This window comes from Rhinopithecus roxellana, chromosome 9 (genome assembly GCF_007565055.1).
Source record: "Rhinopithecus roxellana isolate Shanxi Qingling chromosome 9, ASM756505v1, whole genome shotgun sequence".
NCBI lineage: Eukaryota > Metazoa > Chordata > Mammalia > Primates > Cercopithecidae > Rhinopithecus > Rhinopithecus roxellana.
Genome location: NC_044557.1, coordinates 106,130,012 through 106,150,100, shown reverse-complemented (window position 1 = coordinate 106,150,100; position 20,089 = coordinate 106,130,012). Strand labels below are relative to the sequence as shown.

Sequence of the window (20,089 nt, the reverse complement as noted above, 5' to 3'; positions counted from 1 at the left end):
AAAAACAAATGATGAATTTTAAATAATTTTAATTGTTTGCGTTTGCACTGCTTTTTGTGCACCCGTCTAGATTCAATATTGCCTTCTATGTATTCATTTGTTTCGATCGAACAAGCATTTTGAGGAGTAAATGTATGTGGTTGTGTATAAGGTATTGTGACAGAATTTCCCTTCTCTTTAAAATTATTCTTTTGAGGGGAATTTTGCATTTGTGCTAACTGGCTGGCATGTACAGATCGGGAGCCTTTTCTATTTTCTCTGCTTGCTTTAGATTTACTGTATCAAAACTTGAACAGATCTTGAGTAGCGTGTAGTACTTTTATGTACAACGTACTGGTCTTGACAGCCTCTGATGGTGAAACTGGAGTTAGATTATGTAAGTCTGGAGCCCTTTGACTTATTCTGTCTTTTCTTTTTCAGACTTCACAGCAGCAAATGTTTATCACCTCTTGAAAAGAAGCATTAGTGCTTCAGTTAATCCAGAAGATAGTACTTTCCCTGGCAAGTATAATAAACTCTTTTCTCTGGCACGGCATTTGTAGTGGAAATTAACTTAATTAATTTGGACCCTAAGGAATACAAGGAAATACTTCTTTACTGTGTACAAGGCACTGAGTTACAGAGGTAACTAAAGGAGTACAAAACTGAAAAATAGATTACTCCTTTCTTCTTGATGCTTGAGTATAATAAAGTTGTGAAAAGTATTCTAGGTTCTCAGCTTGAGTTTTGCTCCTTTTATGAAATTTTCTTGCCTATCTTAGTTCTGTATAAGTAAGGGGAATGTGGCTTTATGAGGATGGTTTTATCCTAAGTAAAAATATATGAATAATGCTCCCACACTGATTTCCTTACCATTTATTTATTTCTGTTCTTAGCTGTTACTGATTCTCTCAACAGTACTCAATAATTACTAAACACAATCAGTTCTTATCTGCTTTGACTTTTTGAAGTATTTTGCTTTTTTGACCAACCCTTACTTTGTAAAAATCTTTCCTCCTTTAGCTTCTATTGGCATTATACAAATGCATTTACTGACTTTGATAGTTATCTTTTCTTTTATTCCCTCTTCTTGTCCTTTACTGGAGAATGTCCTTTAAATGTTCTGAAAATGGAGATGCCAAAACAGACCAATATCTAAAAACTGAAGGAAGTTTCTGTTGATGCAAGGAAGGGTCTGCTCCTTTTGATAAATTTGTAGTTCCTGTGACTGTACAATCTGCACCTTTCTTTTCTTTCATTAGAGAACCTCTTGTCTCTTGGTGTCAGCTAATACCGTTGGGGAATGATTTCTAATATGTATATGTTGCTCTAGCCTGTTTTCCAAGGCCTAGTAGTACTCATTAATTTTCAAGTTGGTATAATTTTAGTCAATACTACTATTATTGCAGGAAAGATTTTCTTTCATTTGCACCTCAGATGTATATGTAAAAGAGCTCTTGAGAGTATTCTAGGGGTTCTCATGATAAATTTTACTTTCCACTTGTGTATTTAGGAGTTTCTTATACACACGGTCCTTGTTTTGCATGGTAGTGTGGTACTTTATAATTGATTGTGCAAAGCAATCTTAATATAATAATCAATGAGAAAAATTAGAATTGTCCCATGACCTTTAATATCTTTTGTCAGGCCGGGCGCAGTGGCTCACGCCTGTAATCCCAGCACTTTGGGAGGCCGAGGCGGGTGGATCATCTGAGGTCAGGAGTTCGAAACCAGCCTGACCAACATAGAGACACCCCGTCTCTACTAAAAATACAAAAATTAGCTGGGCCTGGTGGCACATGCCTATAATCCCAGCTACTAGGGAGGCTGAGGCAGGAGAATTGCTTGAACCTGGGAGGCGGAGGTTGTGGTGAGCCGAGATCGTGCCATTGCACTCCAGCCTGGGCAACAAGAGTGAAACTCTGCCTCAAAAAAAAAAAATATATATATATATATATATATATATTTTATCAAAACATTAAAAATTCTATTACTGTTATAAAATTTTATGGAAATAAGAAAATAAATAAAAATAAAATTTATTTTGTACACTGTAATTTAAAACCTTAGAAACATTGAGAATTAAAGTGTTTTATTTCTTTGTAAAAACCTTATCAAGAGTAGTTTGAACAGTGCTTGCCACCTTCGCATCATCACGTAACTTACGATACAGAATGACCATCTTTTCTTTTATTGGCGAATTATCATATTCCAGTTGTATCAACTTCCAATGTTTTATTCTTCAATTTTTTTTTCTTTTTTTGAGACAGGGTCCCACTTTGTTGCTCAGGCTGGAGTCCAGTGACCCAATCATGGTTTACTGCAATTGCAGCCTCAACCTCTCCAGCTCAAGTGATCCTCCTACCTTAGCCTCCTGAGTAGCAGGGACTGTAGGCATGAGCCACCACACCTGGCTAATTTTTTAACTTTTTGTAGAGGCAGGGTTTCATTATGTTGCCCAGGCTGGTCTTGAACACCTGGGCTCAAGTAATCCACCTGTGTTGGCCTCCCAAAGTGCTGGGATTACAGATGTGAGCCACTGTGCCCGACCTGGACTTTCACTATTGTGAAATATGTCTGAGTTCCTTTAATGTTAAGGTTTTTGCTAGCGTCATTTTCTCTGGGACATCTTCACCTTTTTCATCAAAAGGTGTTTGTCACAGCAGCTGTTTTTAGAATTCTATTTACATTAGTTTGAAGATCGCTTTCAGTGTTAGCACTTTTTATTTCTTTGGTGTTTATCTCTCTCTTTTTAAAAAATTCCCTCATCCATTTATCCACTTTTCTGAAATATCACATGGATTTACACTGGGAAACCGGGAGGCAACACAATTACATCCTTTGCTACCTGTGTGTGAACTGACTGGCACTTGTGCAGTGACAAATCAGTGACATACTTTAAAAGCAGTAACATGAGTGGTTACTGATCATGACACACATCTTTTATGTATACAGTGGTTTTGTAGACTGAGAAACTTGCAATGAAGTCTTAAACTATGCAATTATAGTTAATTAATATACTATGGTAACTGAAATTTAAACCAGGTTGTTGGGGAACTGGTGTTATTTAAGCTATAGTAACTGGAATTTGTGCATATAAGAGCCATGAGAATAGAAACTGCTTGCACTGAATTTCCTGCATACTAGGATTTTTGATTTCAGTAATATGGCAAGTTTGAGGGACGGAAAGTACAAGATGATTATAATTGGGATAAGGGTGAAGAGGTAGGCATGGCTATTTAGAGGATTTTGTAAATAGTTTCAAGGTGTTTGGATTTTTTCCTAATGGTAATCAGTAGCCATTAAAAGTGTTAATTAAGGAAGAGACGTGATCAGATCTGTGCTTTTGAAGTATTCTCCCTGAAGTATAGTAGATGGATTAGAGAAAAGTATAGCTATTTCTGTATAGGGGGATTCTGTAGAAGACCAAATGAGGAATGGGAGAGGCAGCCAGGGTGAAGGAAAACGGATAGATCTGAAGGAAATTATGGAGGTGGAATTTACCTACCTTAGCGTTGAATTGGTATGATGTAGAAGAAGGGAAGGATGAGAAAAGAATCAAGGGTGACATTAGGTTTCTGGCATGGGTAACAGCATGATGGTGGCATTTAGTGAGAAAGGAGAACCAGATTTGGAGGGAATATGACATGTTCAATTTGAAACCTGTTAATAGTTGCCTGTAAGATGTCAAAGTAAAAAGTAAAAATATAAAAATGTTTTACATGTTTACAATGTAAAAATTAAAAAGTAAAAATGTTTTATAAAAGTTGGATACGTGTGTCTGGAACTAAAAATGTAGGAGAGGGCTGGAGATATTCGGATGTTGCAAAAATAATGGCAAAAAAAGCAATTATTTTGCACCAGTTAATACAAAGTATAGAACTAATGTATAGATGTCAGGTGAAGCCATGAGAAATGATGGGATTGCTTATGGATAGTAGGAAGAACAGAAAGTCTCAAACTGAATCCCAGTATTTAGAAGAACTGAACACCAGTTTTTAAAAAGAATAAGGAGGAGCCAGAAAGATGGGTGCCACAGAAGCCAAGTGTTTTAAAGAGAAAGTAGTCAAATATGTCATCTTTTATTTTTCTCTTATGCTGAGAGGTCAAATAACAACAGCACTAAAAACTGCTAGATTTAGTAACAAGTCAGTTATTGGGGACTTTGATGAGTGTTCTTTCAGTGGCATATTGGAGACAAAAAACAGATTGAAATGCAGATGGAAGGAAGTGGAAAAGTTGATGAGGAAATGGAGACAGTCAGGTGTGGACAGCACCTTCAGAAGTTTATCTTTGAGGAAGAGCTAAGAAAGTGAAGTGGAGATGAATTTAAAGGGACCCCTTTTTAAAAAAAGAAATACTTTGAGAAACACTTGTGTGTGTTTAAATGGCAATGACAAAGAACAGACAGAAGGGAGCAGAGTGAAATGCAGGAAAGATAATCAGTGGGCTAGATAATAGAATCAGTGGTCTCGGGAGGTTTGGCCGGTAACATTGAATTGGAAGGACAGTGCCTCTTACACGTTAAAGCGGAGGAAAGAGGAAAGACTTAATGGGAGTACACGTTGAGTTGTGTGTTTCCTGAGAGGATGTTATTAGAATTATTACCTGATAGTTTCTATTTTGTTAAGGTGGTAGGAGTCTTCTGCTGAGATTGTTGGAAGAAAGTGGTAATAAGAATTTAGCATCTTACCTCGCTTCCTTCCGTTAGTTAAGCCTCAGTTACTACTTTTCTTCTTCCTTTTTTGAGTCCAGTTTGTATACACAGCTCTAAATTCTTTATGACTCCTTGACACATACCCTGGGGTGACCCTTAATTTTATATCCTCATATAATACTCCATTCTCCAAGAAGAGCATCTTCCTTATCTTTAGGCTGTGGTTGCTCTTTAATGCCTCTGTCTCTAGTTGGGCTGAACCAACCTGCATGGTCTTTGGAGAAGGAATTGTTTTCACTAAAATGACTTACATGGTTTTGTGTTACTCAGTGGTAATTGAGTAGCTGTATTTTCAACATCTTTATGGTAGATTGTAATCTGTGTGAAATGATGATTAAAATAATAAAAAATAATAATAGGGATTTTGAATTGTGACAAACGAAAGCCAAGTATTTATTGTGAGTAAAGAATTTTGCTCTTGAGGTAGATTATTCTATTTGAATTTTTAGCAGAGATTTTTAAAAGATCCACATATCTATGTTGGATAATTATGTAATATGTTTCAAAATTATGGTCTCTAAGTACCGTATATATGCTGTGTCATCTGCTTATTTATGGTATGCCTTTCTAATAATAAGTGTGATTTTATTTTCAAGCCTGTTCAGTGGGTGGTATACCTGGTTCCAAGAAGTGGTTCTTTGCAGTGCAGGCAATATACGGATTTTATCAGGTAATATAAATTTAAAAATAGCTATTAGTGAATGTCTTTACTAATATAAATACTTTCATCATCCATTATTTAATACAATCTTTTGATTTATTAGTTTTGTAGTTCTGATTGGCAAGAGATAACTTTTGATACAGAAAAAGATAAAATTGAAGATGTTCTTCAAACAAATATCGAAGAATGTTTGAGTGCTGTTGAGTGTTTTGAAGAAGAAGATAGTAATAGCAGGGAATCATTATCCTTGGCTGAGTATGCTTATATGGTTTTTGTATTATCATTAAAATACTTAATATTAGACAGTTATTTTAATCCATGAGAATGAAGATTATATATTTTAGCATCTTTACTGAAGAAATTCTAGTTAATTGAAATTTTCGACTCTTCACTTTGGAAGACATAAGGCAATTTGGGCCTTTTATTTGAATAACATTCTTTAAAATGCATGTTTCTTAAGCTTACATAATGTCAAGAATCATAAAAAGTCGTATTTTAATTGACATATTACTTTCTTGAAGATAAATTCTGCCTAATATTTTATTTTTGAAACAGGGTCTTGCTCTGTCACCCAGGCTGCAGTGCAGTGTTGCAGTCATGGCTCCCTGCAGCCTTGACCTTCTGGGCTCAAGCGATCCTCTGACCTCAGCTTCCAGAGTAGCTGGAACTATAGGTGTGCACCACCACACCCAGCTAATTTTTTTTTTTTTTTTTTTTTTAAGAGATATTGTTTCGCCATGTTGCTCAGACTGGTCTCAAATTCCTGAGCTCAAGCAATCTGCCTGCCTTGGCCTCCCAAAGTGCTGGGAGTACAGCTGTGAGCCACCGTGCCTGGCCAATAATGTATTTTAAAAGCTTGAATAGAAATGTTATTTAATGTTAATAGCTAGCATTCATACCAAAGTATCATTTTCATTTTGCTATTTGAGGCCAAAATATGTGACTTCTTTAATTTATGTGTATTTGCAGCATTTCAGGTACCTTTTAAAATCCATAAAGAGTTTGTGAGGACTATATATACATGATTGAGTTCACGTTTAGGTTTTTTTGAATTGTGGTACAATATGTAAGTTGATCCAGGTGACATAAGTTGTGATAGTAATTTTTCTCTTTCTGAAATATCCCTCCTCTTATAATTAATACCTCTTATTTTAGTCTTTCATGACGTTTCATGACAAAACTGCTCTTATGGTAGTGGTCACATATTATATCTGTAAGTAGCTGTAGACTTAAAAAATTTCATTTTCCTTTTTCCAGGTCATATTTGTTTGTTCTGATTAATAAAAGGAGACCTTTCAGAACCAGAGAAATATCACTGAACCAAGGAGGTAGACTTTATTTACACAATCTTAGGCCGGTCATGTAACTTCTCTGGTCCTTTGTTTTCTTGTCCATAAAGTATTGAAGTACTTTTAGGTGATTTCTCAGGTGCTTTCGTTTACCCTTAAAAACTCGTATCATTCCATATGTTTTCCTACCACTATTAAAGTATAAACGTTTCTAATAAGTGACCTAATAATTATTTCCACAAGAGGGAGCTTGAAAACTGGAGTTTACATCAGATGCCTTAAGTTTCTAAGATGATGGTAGGTTTATAATAAAGGATTTAAGTACCTTTATGCTATATAATAAAAAATTGTATCATATGGAAAAAACTAATCCATTTTGAAGGATCTGAGGAGGGCATCATATTCTTTAGTCAAGACTGTTAAATACCATTCAGAGAAAAATCATGTCCTTTTTTATTAAACACTTAGCATTTTCTTACTTTTAAGATTCAGAAAAATGGCTGGGTGCAGTGGCTCATGCCTACAATGCCAGCACTTTGGGAGGCTGAGGCAGGCGGATGACTTGAGCCCAGGAGTTTGGGACCAGCCTGGGTACCATGGCAGAACCCTGTATCTACAAAAAATAAAAAAATTAGCCAGGCATGGTGGCGTGTGCCTGTAGTCCCAGCTATCTCAGCTATGCAGGAGGCTGAGGTGGGAGGATCACCTGAGCCTGTAGGATTGAGGCTGCAGTGAGCTGTGATCATGCCACTGCACTCCAGACTGGGTGACAGAGTGAGACCCTGTCTCAAAAAAATCCCCAAAATCAAAAATAAATAAATAAATAAAAGATTCCAAAAAAATGTTTGGTCTGTTATGATTTATATTTAATACGCTAGTTATAATTTAGGGAGTTTTATTCCCTTTGTTTGTTTGTTTTTGGGGTGTGGGTAAGAACTTGTACTCAGAGTTTGAATCCTAGCTTCTGTACATACTAATTATGTAACTTTAGGCAAGTTATTTAAAGTGGAGATAATAATACTATTATAGTAGTACCTCCTGGAATTGTCATAAAGATAAAATGAGATTATACATCTAACCTGTTTGTGTCTGTGCAACAATCTTTTTAGTTAATAGTACCTATTATGATTATATATAAATATATTTGTGGGTTTTTTTTTCCCTAACTTACCCTTTTATTTTAGTCTCTATGAAGAAGCTGCAGAAAATTTACATCAGTTATCAGACAAGCTTCCTGCTCCTGGTAATATTTTATGACTACTTTCAATAATTTGTATCTTATCTTATTACACTTTTTATGAATAAGTGATAAATTCATTCTTTATATTAGTGTTCTCACTTTAATCTTTAAATTAAAAATTGCAAAATAATTTATAATTCAAGTTGATACAGAATGTACTCCGTTAGAGTACATTACTGAGATGTAGCAGTTCTTTTCATTGTTTTCATTTAGTTAGGTGAAAATTAAATAACTATCTCTGGTTATTTAGTTATTACTGAAGAAGAATCTTTCTACTACAGACTGTTGTTTTTCAGAGTATGTTCTGTAGAAGACTAATCCTATAAACAGCTCTTTAAAAAAGAGATTATTTAACCTTAATAATTTGGATAACATTCTTTTATGGTGAAGTTAGTATATGCATTATCAAATGGAATGTCATACCATAAAAGAAGGCGTTTCCTCAGCTTTTTTTTAATATTTTTTTTCCCATAGTAGAAAGAATACTTTGTGAAATACTGTATCATAATATTCCTAAAACTGTTTTTTTCTTTTTTCCTTTGTGTTAATCAAGTAGCTGTCATCTAATATTTGGTACAGTTGGCATCCACAAATACTTTGAAGAGTATTCTTTTCTGAATACTTTGTTTATTGAAGGTCATTATGAAGTAAATATTTGTACTAGGAGCCAGGTGTACCATGATGAATAGAGCATCTGTGATAACATAAAGAAGGTTATAGCTTATAGTCAGTCTGATCTCTGTATTCAAGGAGATCATATATTAGTACAAAAAGCCCCACATAGAAAAATAACTGAATGAGTTGACCAACGTATCAACTTTTAAAATGAAATGTGTTGAATTCAAAGGATGCACTGAAATATTACATAGTTGTCTTGGCAAATTAGAATACTTTGATTATCAAATTTAGCTCCAGTTTGTTTCATTTTGATTTTTGTAGTCCTTCAGGAAATTTATAATTTTATAAAATTTGAAGTTTTGTGAAGTTATTGTTTCTCAGGATCCAATGATGATGTCAGTGTAATTGGTTTTCTGAGTGTTTTATTGTCCTTTATAAAAGAGACATCATTTATTTGAACATTACAGTTTTGCACTAATTCATTCTCTTTTGGATAACAAAATTATGTTTAGAAAAATATAATGAAATTGCACAGGTTTTTTTTCTCTGCTGAGTACAATAGCATTGATGATCTTAAGAGCAATGTGTGTAATTGGCCACTGCTGCAGAATTGGCAAGTAGTTATGATATAGTTTATTGTTTTCTAGTATATGCTAGCTATTTCAAGATAACATGGCTATAAATCAAATGATGAACATTTAAAAAGTTTGAATTCCTAAAGACATATATTGTTTTGAAGAATTTCAGAAATTAAAACTAAAATCTTCCTTTGTCTTCTAAATAAATATAAAATTCATTTTTCTAAATAAACGTAAAATTCAGTTGCTCAGGGTACTATTTTGAGACATTTCAGATCTAACTTTTTAAAAATTACAAAAATGCCTTTTTCTCTTTCTAGGTAGAGCAATGGTAGATATAATACTATTGCCTTCTGACAAAGATCCTCCTAAATTGAAAGACTGTTTACCTACTATAGGAGCATTAAAACATTTGAGAGAATGGTATTCAGCAAAGATCACTATAGCAGGAAATCATTGTGAAATGTAAGCTTCTTTGTTCATATTTGATTATCGTCTGTGTTGCATTGTCTGTTTTTACAATTAACATACTATTCTGTTTTCAGACTCAGCATTTGAAAATTATTTTAATGTGACAAGATAAAATTGTGTGTTATACCATGATTGCACATTTGTGTATTGAGAAGAATCTAGATGTTCCATATTTTATATTTATGTTTCTGAAATATTTAAGTGTTTAGTAAATATTGATGCTGTTTTACAACCATTACTGAGGATTAATTCTATAAGCACACTGTATGCTTTTGAACATAGATACACTGGATTTGTCATGTTGTATTTGGTTTTCTGTTATGTGCCAATGTAGGAATAAATATACACTGTTGTATTTTATGGTATTTTAGCAAGGATTAATTGTATATTACAATTTTGACCCTTAAATAAGCATTCAATTGGATTTAATAACTTCATGATTTGTTTTCATTCAATGAATGTTTATTGAGCAATACCTTTATGGCAAGCATAGCAATAGATGCTGGTAAGTTAAGAAAGTGAGAAGACATGATCTTTTTCATTGAAGTGCAGCGAGAAACAGGAATGCTAACAGTCAAGATAGTCTGTGATAAGTGCTGTTAGAGAATTCCATGCAAAGCTGTATGGGGACAATATAGGAGAGCAGTTCTCTTTGTGAAGATAAGGAAGTGACATTGTGCCTGTGTGTGTGTATATCTGACACCTTTAAGCCAATAGTAAGAGGAAAGTCTTTCTTCATCCTTAGTACTAAAGATAATTACTCTAAGTTTGTGAGGATGTTGGGACTAAATGAACATGTGACAGCAATTCACTTAGAGACTGACTTAATGGGTGTTTCATATTAGTAGGAAAAATACAGCAATATAAATTTTGCAATGTTGCCTCTTAGGCTTGTAGTTGACTATAATGATTAAATCAGTGAAATATAAAACCCTGTATTTAATTGTTGCAATCTTTTTTTTTATAGAAACTGTCAGAAAATTGCAGAATACCTTTCTGCTAATGTTGTATCTTTAGAAGATCTCAGAAATGTTATTGACTCAAAGGAATTATGGAGGGGAAAAATACAGATATGGGAAAGAAAGGTAAATGGATTACTCACAGTTTGCCAAGCGGGCCTTTCAATTTTATTTACAACACAGATATTTAAATAAATCTTAATGAAAATGTACCTTATAAAGGTATTCTAGACTAGTACTATCTAAGTAGACTTTCTGCAATAATGGAAATGTTCTATATCTATGCTAATACAGTAGCCTATAAACCACTTATTACTACTGAGCACTTTATATGTGAGTAGTTCCACTGATGAACTGAATTTTTATTTGATTTTAATTTAATTTCATCATAATAATGTGACTGTGTTTTGAGTGCTGCTTCCAGAATGTAACGTTCTTTTAAACCATAGAATTTGACATTAATCGAGTTCATGTTGTTTATCCAAATTGCTGTATTTTATTGCATGTGTAAACTACTAGAAAAATTGCTTAGAGCATGTTGTCTTCCCATAATACTACCTTAGGTGATCTTTGCTGTTTACTAACCAGCCCTCAGATTTTGAACAAATTTTTTTAACCTTACTGGACCCCAGATTTCTCAATTGTAAGATGAGAATGTTCTATTAGGTGGACTCTTCTAATCCTGAATGTCTATGAAGTTTCTATTTCATTTTGATGTCTCTTACTATGAAAGAATGTTTGTGGGTTTTGTAAGTTGTATCCATTTTGAAATAAGTGTTCATAGTAATTTATATATTTTTGTAAATAGGCAAAACTAACTAAGAAAGTTTCTTAATGTTTGTGTAGGGTAGCATGGGAGCATGAGTAGGCTTTTGAGTTCCTCTAAAGTTTTACTACACTAATTACTACACATTTTTTTCTTTTTTAATTCACCCTTAGTAATGGTTTAATAAAATCTCTGATTAGACAACAGGAATCAATGTGGCTGGATTTGTCTTGTTGATTTGCATGTTTGCTCATCCTGATCTCAGAAAGGTTAAATCTGCAGGTGAACTCTGTCTGCAAGTGTTTTGATATTAAAAAAAAAAAAAAACCCACATAGGCTGGGCGCGGTGGGTGGCTCACGCCTGTAATCGCAGCACTTTGGGATGCCAAGGCGGACACATCATGAGGTCAGGAGATCAAGACCATCCTGGCTAACACGGTGAAATCCCATCTCTACTAAAAATACAAAAAATTAGCCGGGCGTGGTAGCAGGCGCCTGTAGTGCCAGCTACTCGGGAGGCTGAGGCAAGAGAATGGTGTGAACCCGGGAGGCGGAGGTTGCAGTGAGCTGAGATCGTGCCACTGCACTCCAGCCTGGGTGACAGAACAAGACTCCGTCTCAAAAAAAACCCCAATAAACAACAAAAACCCCACATAGCCAAGTGGAAGAGTGGAAGATACAGTTTGCTAGAATTGCTTTTGTATGTTTTCTGAAACTGCATGTTTACATACAAGAAAGATAATGGCAGAGTTATTTTCATGAGATTCTTTTATTCTCTTGAATAGGAAATTAAATGTCCATAAATTAAATACATAAATTACTATGAACACTTATTTCAAAATGGACATGACTTACAAAACCCATGAACATTCTTTCATAGTAAGAGACGTCAAAATGAAATAGAAACTTCATAGAAATTCAGGATTAGAAGAGTCCACATAATACAACATCCACGTAATACAAGCATTTAAAACTTGAAATCACTTTTTTTGATAGAAAACAACTTTTTAGTCAAGAGGCATTATGGTGATTAAGGACATAGATTCTAGAGTTATATTGCCTACAATCTAATCCCAACTCTTTTTTCTTTCTAGTTTAACGTAGCCTGATGTGTAATGCTTAGCCTCTTGGTGCTGCATTTGTCTTTGTCTGTAAGATGATGATAATAGTTCCTATCTCATAGATTTTTGTGAGGATTAAATTATTCAAAGCACAGAGTAACCACTCAGTAAGCGTTAGCTATCACTGTTGCTGTGGCTACCATTACTATTATTAGCATCGTTGCTATTATTACTTCTGCAGTAATTGATCTTATCAGCAGCATTTATCAAAGACAAACTATGTGAGACACTGTACTAAGGATCTAGTAAGGAATAAGATAGAGCCAGGTGCGGTGGCTCACGCCTCTAATCCCAGCACTTTGGGAAGCCGAGGTGAGTGGATCACCCAAGGTCAGGAGTTCAAGACCAGCCTGGCCAACATGGTGAAACCCTGTCTCTACTAAAAATACTAAAAATTAGCCGAGCATGGTGGCAGTTCCCTATAATCCCAACTACTCAGGAGGCTGAGGCAGGAGAATCACTTGAACCAAGGAGGTGGAGATTACAGTTAGGCAAGATTGTGCCACTGTACTCCACCCTGGGACACAAGAGTGAAACTCCGTCTCAAAGCCAAAAAAGAAAAAAAAAAAAACAACAAAAGGAACAAGACAGACAGCTTCTGTCTTTGCATAACTTACAGACTGGTAGGAAGCCAGATACTGAACAATGCAAAGGAGGTTGTTTAGTCCTGTGGCTGCGTAGAATGAGCTTAACATACTCTTGCCAGCTGGTAAAGAGCCAATAAGAGCTTTTCATGAAAAACTGAAAAATTGATGTGTAAGTTAAAATAGGATGTATACCTAAATGTAAGAAGCACACTTTTGAGCTGAGGACTCAAAAATAAATTTATACATGGGTTTCCCCTCAACTTTTACATTGTAATAAGATGTATTAATCTTATAGCATTATTCATGATACTTGTAACTGTGTTTTCTTGGTCTCTTTTCAGTTTGGATTTGAAATTAGTTTTCCTGAATTTTCTTTAAAGGGAGTCACATCTGAGAATTTTAGTACATCTAACTTAAATACTGACTTCCTTGCCAAAAAGATAATACCATCAAAGGATAAGAATATTTTGCCAAAGGTAATTGTATTTAATTTTTTTGTGTGATCATTCATGTGTATTTTTGTTCCTATAAAATATGTTTGAATCTTGAATTAATATTACTAATATATGTGCTTAAGTGTGCTCACTAGCATAGTTTTTAATATGATTAAGTACTTCAGTTATACTGTGTCATCAGCATTAAATTTTGGTGATATTGTCATTGTTTTAGATGTTTAAAGATATGTAATGATACTAAATGAGTATAGTTCTGAAACCACCTTTGGTTTGGACTTTACTGTGTGACCTTTCTAAGACTCGGTTTGGAGAGAATATGATGTAGTGAGAAGAGGGTATGTTTTGGCGTTAGGTAAACATGAGTTTGGAACCTGACTGTGTCACCTATAAGTTGTTGTTTATAACCTTGGGTAGATTGATTAACCCATTTGTGAAGTGGAGGCAATAGTAACACACATATCTTACAAAGTTATGAGGATTATATGAGGTAAGAGTTTAATATCTGACATAGTACCTGACATATGCTTAACTTACAGTATAAGAAGTATCAGTTCTTGCCCCATATCTTCTATACATTTGTTCTTAAAATGCAAGTAATTATAAAATATAATAATTAGGAAAAGGTTTAGTTGGCTTTTGAACATTAGAAAAATAACATAAGAAGAGATATTTATATTAAGGTATCTTAGAGTTCACTTTAAAAGAACTAATTTAAGAACGTGGAAATCAGTGGTCATGAAGTTAAAAAGATGTCAAATTGATGGTTAATATTTTCTAATCAAAGGGTGGTACAAACAGAGAGTATAATTTCTGATTTGAACTCATTTCTCAATATTTGTTTAGAATTGCTTACTTTAAGTAACTGTGGCCATCTTTCACAGGAATATTAAATTCTTTCCTAAAGATTAGAATAGAAAGATTCATGACCTCAACTTTTCTTCAAGTATGAATAATGTATCCAAATTTTTGCTACTGTTGAAGAGAATCTTAGGGTACAACTTCTTCAATAATGTAAAATTCATATTCTCTCTCTGTATATGTATAGACACACACGCTGTATAGATACATATGTTTATAGATATATACACACATAATCATATATGATGAAATTACTCTACTTTTTACAAGTCTAAAACTTTGTGTGACTTCTTCAAGAAGTGTGCTCTTTTCTTTGCCTTTCATGTGAAGCACATGGCTCCAACTATTGAAATAGCAGTCCTTCAATAACAAATTCTAATTTAGTTTTAGGCTTTACCCAAGAAATATAGTACTGAAATTTTATTTTTTCTGAATGGAGCTTTCTATGTTAATTGGCACATGCTGACTTCACTATCTCTGTAATTTATTTAGTCTTTTTGCTAGAATTTTTTTTTTTTTTAAATGTCAGTGTACCACTCAACCTAAGTTCATCCTGGAGTGTCTTTTCTTTCACTTTTTTAATCTACAGATTCCACCTTCAGAGGTAGGTTGCTAATTTGTTTCTTCAACACTATAGCCTATTGTATCACCTGTCTGTCTTGTTGAAGATAAACAGTAAAAGTTGAGAACTGTTGTCCTCTGTTGCTTACCTCCTCCCATACTTATTTTCTCCTGTGACAGCTCTTCCTGGTTACTAAGTGATCTCCATGTCTGTTTCTCTACCCTGAAAGGTAGAATTGAAATTGAAGAAATTCTGGTCTGCTATAGAATATAGGATTACATACTAGGCATGCATAATGTGTAAAAAGTTTCTTTTTAAGATCCATTTTAAAGTTTTAAACCCTTAATCACTAATTTGTTTACTTTTGTTTATGGTATTTAAATATTACACAATTTTAATTTCTTTTCTAGGTTTTCCATTATTATGGCCCTGCTTTAGAATTTGTGCAGATGATAAAATTATCAGATCTACCCTCCTGCTATATGTCGGACATTGTATTTGAGTTGTATCCTTTCATTTACATGTTCATTTTAGATTACATTTTCTGTGTCAGGTAGAATGTTCTGGTATTGTCGGGTAAACATACATGTTAGATATATATTTTTCATTATATTCATTGTTTTAATGTTGATGTTCAAGTAGGCTGCTGGACTCCTTATTGTTGGAGTTGCTGGGGAAGGAAGTTCTTGCTTTTCCCACCTCCTGGATCCTATACCTATTTTATCAGAAATCTTCCTCCCTATGCAAGCATTTTTATTTTTGTTCAGTATTGTTGAGACTTTTCTATGGATAGAGCTGTGGAAATAATACAGAAGTGACTGAGCCTTGTTTCTTTAATGCAGTTATAATGTTCTCTGCTTGAGCATAGGACTAACATACTCTGACACCTAGTCTAGCATTAACTGAAACTTTGTCCTTCCCACCTACTGCCCAGACATCACCATGTATATATTTTATGTGCTTTTGTTAACTGTACTTTTTTTTTTTTTATAGTTTTAATGCTTTTGGGAAATAATTTCCCTTTTCCTAAAATCCAGGAATACATCTCCATGACTTCTATGTTTTACTCAATATGTTTCTGCTGAAGAAGTCTGTAACTGCAATATATCATAGCATGTAGTAAGCACTCAATATTGTCAGATGAATGACTTTGGATTATGTCAGCCTAAATCAAAATACTCATTATTTTCTTATTGAAAATTCCTTGCTGCAGAAAAATAACATTTACTAAGGCATAGGAGAACCTTACCCACCTGAAAACTGTTTGTAGTCTAGAATCTCTAAAGAGTAGTTGTTTTTTGGTTTGGGGGTGTTGAGGGCAGTTACTAAGTAATCAGATTGGAGAGGCTTTTCAGATTAATCAGGTCCTAAAAGACCTTACATATCATAATTGGGGTTAAATTCTATCCGAAAGATAATGAGGAATCATACAAGGATTATAAGCCAGACAGTAGCTTAATGAGAAGTAAATTTTAGATCATGCTGGTAGGATTTTGGAAACCTGAGCAAAGCTCGAACTAAACAAGTGGCATTTGGAATGGAGAGCCAGGAAAAGTACACAATGTGTTAAAGATGTAAAATCAACACGATATCATGATTTATTTATTACATGCTGAGAAAGTGAGAAGGCCAGAGAGTGTAGTTGATTCCCTATGTTGAAACTGGTGTCACTAGTTGAGATAACATGAGATGAGCCATTTTCATAGAGGAAGAGGAGTTCAGTTTCAGGTAGTTGGAGTGGTAATGTACATTGTAGTAAAAGGTATAATAGGTAGTTTTAAAAAATTTTTATCTGTTGTACATTACTGTTGAGAACCATTTAGCCAGCATTCTACCTGGCAGTATAACTGTAGATGTTACTTTCAGATATAATCTATTATTAATCCTTCTTTTCTCTGTCCTCATCTATTAGCAGCTTATTGGGCAGAAGCTGTTTGACATATTTATCTTACATTAGATTCTTGCCTTAGACCAATGGTTTTCAAACCATCTTCCAAGGAAAGTCGAGGACTCGGTTCTCCGGATAATGGGATTGAAAGATAAGTTGAGTGGGCATGGCTCTTGGCCCCCTCATACTGCAACCAGAGCAGCACCTCTTCTGCCCTAAATATTGGGTTTCCAGATAAAATGTCACTTGGAAAAAGTTTCTGTATCAAAAAGGTTTACAAAGTGTACTGTAAACTGTTTTCATGGTACCACCCAACATTTAGATGTTTGACCGTGTTTTTACATAATACTCAGTATACTTTTTACTACCATTACGTTAAGAAAAGTTCTACAACTTGGGGAAAAAAAATCTTCCCTCAAATACTGTATTTATGCTTTTAGAATAGGCAGAGGACTTCCTGGTATATGGTGTAGAGAGGAGGGAGAAATGTTAGGAATCTGTGGGAAAAAAAAACAAGTAATTTATATACTCAGAAAATGTTTAAATGTTTCTCCTGCCATCACCATGAAGAAACATAAGAATCAGTCAGCTGATGTATCATTTTATGTATTTAAGTAAATATAAATGGTATCATATGTATCTGCAAATATATTCAACATATTTTAAACTCTCTTTTAAAAATATATAAGAATGTTTAGAAATACACCTAAGAACAGAACATTTTGTATAAAAAGAAATACAATTTGTATTGTATAATTGTATAATAAAAAGAAATACAATTTCTTTTTATACAAAATGTTCTGTTCTTAGGTGTATTTCATTTTGTATAAAAAGAAATTAAACACTAGCCTAGTGTTTTTGAATTTTTATTTAGAAGCTACAGTTTTTATAAATTTCTTGTTCTTATAGTTTATAGTAATGCTCTTTATAGTAGCACTGTTTCTTAGCATTTAAACAATAATGCTAAACAAGACTTATCTCCCACTATAGAGGAGCAAGCTATGAAGATAAAATTCAACAATTAGTTAATTAGTCACAAAATGTTGGCCATTTCTTCTCGGAGGGCCTCTCACACCAGCACCTTCCCTTCTATTCTTTTGTCATCCTCATTTTCAAATTCTCACTTCCATACGATCAGATATTTTAGTGGGCATTTCAGTGGACACCACTCTGCCTCAATCAATCCAGAATTAAACAAATAATTAAACAAATTTTTGGCATTTTCAGAATTAAACAAATAATTGGAAAAATAATTATCCTTAGGGAAAGGAGTAATTGTTAACAGCTACAGTTAAATTTTTTAATAAATGAATTTAAGCAACTGTGGAAGAATTGAAATAATGTAACTTATTTTAAGGAGTACATTGTTTCACAGGTACCATTACATCATTTCTTTAACTCCTTAGTACAGAGGATTGACAAACAGTACCAAACAGAATTCTGTGTTGCTGTTGGAGCAGATTTCTTCTCTGTGTAGCAAGGTATTGAGGGTTTCTTGGGGGTTTTTTGTTTGTTTGTTTTTATACTTGCCACTTAAGGATGTGTAAGAAAATGGATGTAACTTACTAATCTGTTTGCTTGATGACTTGGTTTCTTTATTGTAATATAGGATAATTTTGGTCCTAACTCATATTAAGATATTTTGGACTTTTCATAATAACTGTAAAAGTACTCTGCAAACATAAGTGACATTTTGTTTTTAGGAGAGATTTTCAGAAATAAGCTTTATGACTGGTAATTTTATTGTTAACCTACTTCTTCAACATGCGATTTCAATTCTATGAGAAGACATTCATATACTTGCATTTTTTTCTTCATTGTAGGGCAGGGGATGAAAGTGGAAAAAGCTAAAGTTTTACTAAATTGTCATTTGGGAGTTTCCAATTTTTCTTTCTAAATTCTGATGATGTTTAGGAGATTTATGACTATTTTAACAGTTATTTTGTATATATAATGATGTAAAATTGGTATATTTTTAACTAAAAAAATTACAATATAAATAATTTTAAGTGGAATCATCTATTTAAAATCAAATTCAGTTTTTAGTAGGAAAAAATGAAAGTTTGCTTTTTTTCTAGTTATTTATTCAACTGTTATGTTTCTTGGAAAACAATTTTTGATGCACACAATGTTTATTGGCAGTATTTACCTAACATTTTCTTATTGTTTTAATGACAAGTAGACTAGCAAATAATCCTGCAGGGAGAAAATGATTCTTATAATTATAGCAGTTTCCCTATGGTGCTATAATCAAGTCTTGGTTATAATTCCTATAGAAAATCAATATAGTAAAGGAAAAATGATTTTGACCTTAAAATGTATACTTGACTGTATACTAACTTAAAATTTTGGCTTCTAGCCTCTTTTTCCATAAATTTAATAGTCCTTTGAATAGGGCACCAAAGTATTTATTTGATGAAGTGGCCTTTACCAGTATTACCCTGGCTTTCATCCTCTAAAAATAACTAATTTGCTGAATTTTGAAATTTTAAAATGTATCTTTTATCATTTATCCAACATGTATTCTACTGTGTGTGAGGTACTATACTAGATTTCGGGAACCCAGTAATGAAGTGTACAGATGATGCTTCTATACTTGTGGAACTTACATTTTAGGGGACAAGCAGAAAATAAGTAACTGCAGACACAATAAGAATTATGAAGAAATAAACAGCCTGAGATAGGGAATAAGTCAAGAGACCCTACTTTAGATAGAGGTTAATAAGGCCATACATTTCTCCAGAACTATTTGCAGAGACATCTTATGAATTAGTATATATTTTTTAAGTGCACTGAGAATTAAAAATGCCCTGTTTCTATTTTAATCCAGGTAGCTAAGTAGCTCTCTATATAACCCTGTCCAGTCACCTAATCTTTTGGAGCTGCTTCACTGTATGGATTGAGAATATTATTATTTATCATTAATTATCTCATCTATATTGTCAGATAAGGGAGGAAAGAAATATAGATGGTATAGTAGAAAGTCTTCAATGGAAGAGCATGGTTTTTAGAAAGCTTGACTTTAAGCCATAGCTGCCCCACTCACTGGCTTATAGCTTTTCATATTGCAAACTGGAAATCACAATCCCCGTGTTACCTATTTCAGAGTTGTAATGAAAACCAAATTGGATGTATTTTATAAACCACCAATTATGATGTAGAAGATGGTTGCTACATAATTTTTTATTGTCTTTGAAGTTTATGTGGCCCAAATGATTGACACACGTAAGTGAAACAGTTTCCTTAAAAGTACAAAACACTAGATATTCTCTAAGTAATTTGAAGGTATGGTGAAATTTATAGAAATTTTACAGAGAAATTTGTAGAAATCTTATAGAGA

The 20,089-nt window shown here is 33.6% G+C and overlaps 1 protein-coding gene across 1 annotated transcript in view; it reads left to right on the top strand.

Moving 5' to 3' along the window:
- MTBP (MDM2 binding protein) overlaps positions 1–20,089 on the top strand; it is an 80,648-nt gene that overhangs the window by 611 nt on the left and 59,948 nt on the right. The window contains exons 2-10 of the mRNA XM_010381471.1: positions 421–501; positions 5,293–5,366; positions 5,461–5,612; positions 7,831–7,889; positions 9,403–9,547; positions 10,521–10,638; positions 13,328–13,462; positions 15,272–15,366; positions 18,161–18,230. Coding sequence (XP_010379773.1) covers positions 421–501; positions 5,293–5,366; positions 5,461–5,612; positions 7,831–7,889; positions 9,403–9,547; positions 10,521–10,638; positions 13,328–13,462; positions 15,272–15,366; positions 18,161–18,230 — 929 coding nt within the window. The remainder of the gene's footprint in view (positions 1–420; positions 502–5,292; positions 5,367–5,460; positions 5,613–7,830; positions 7,890–9,402; positions 9,548–10,520; positions 10,639–13,327; positions 13,463–15,271; positions 15,367–18,160; positions 18,231–20,089) is intronic.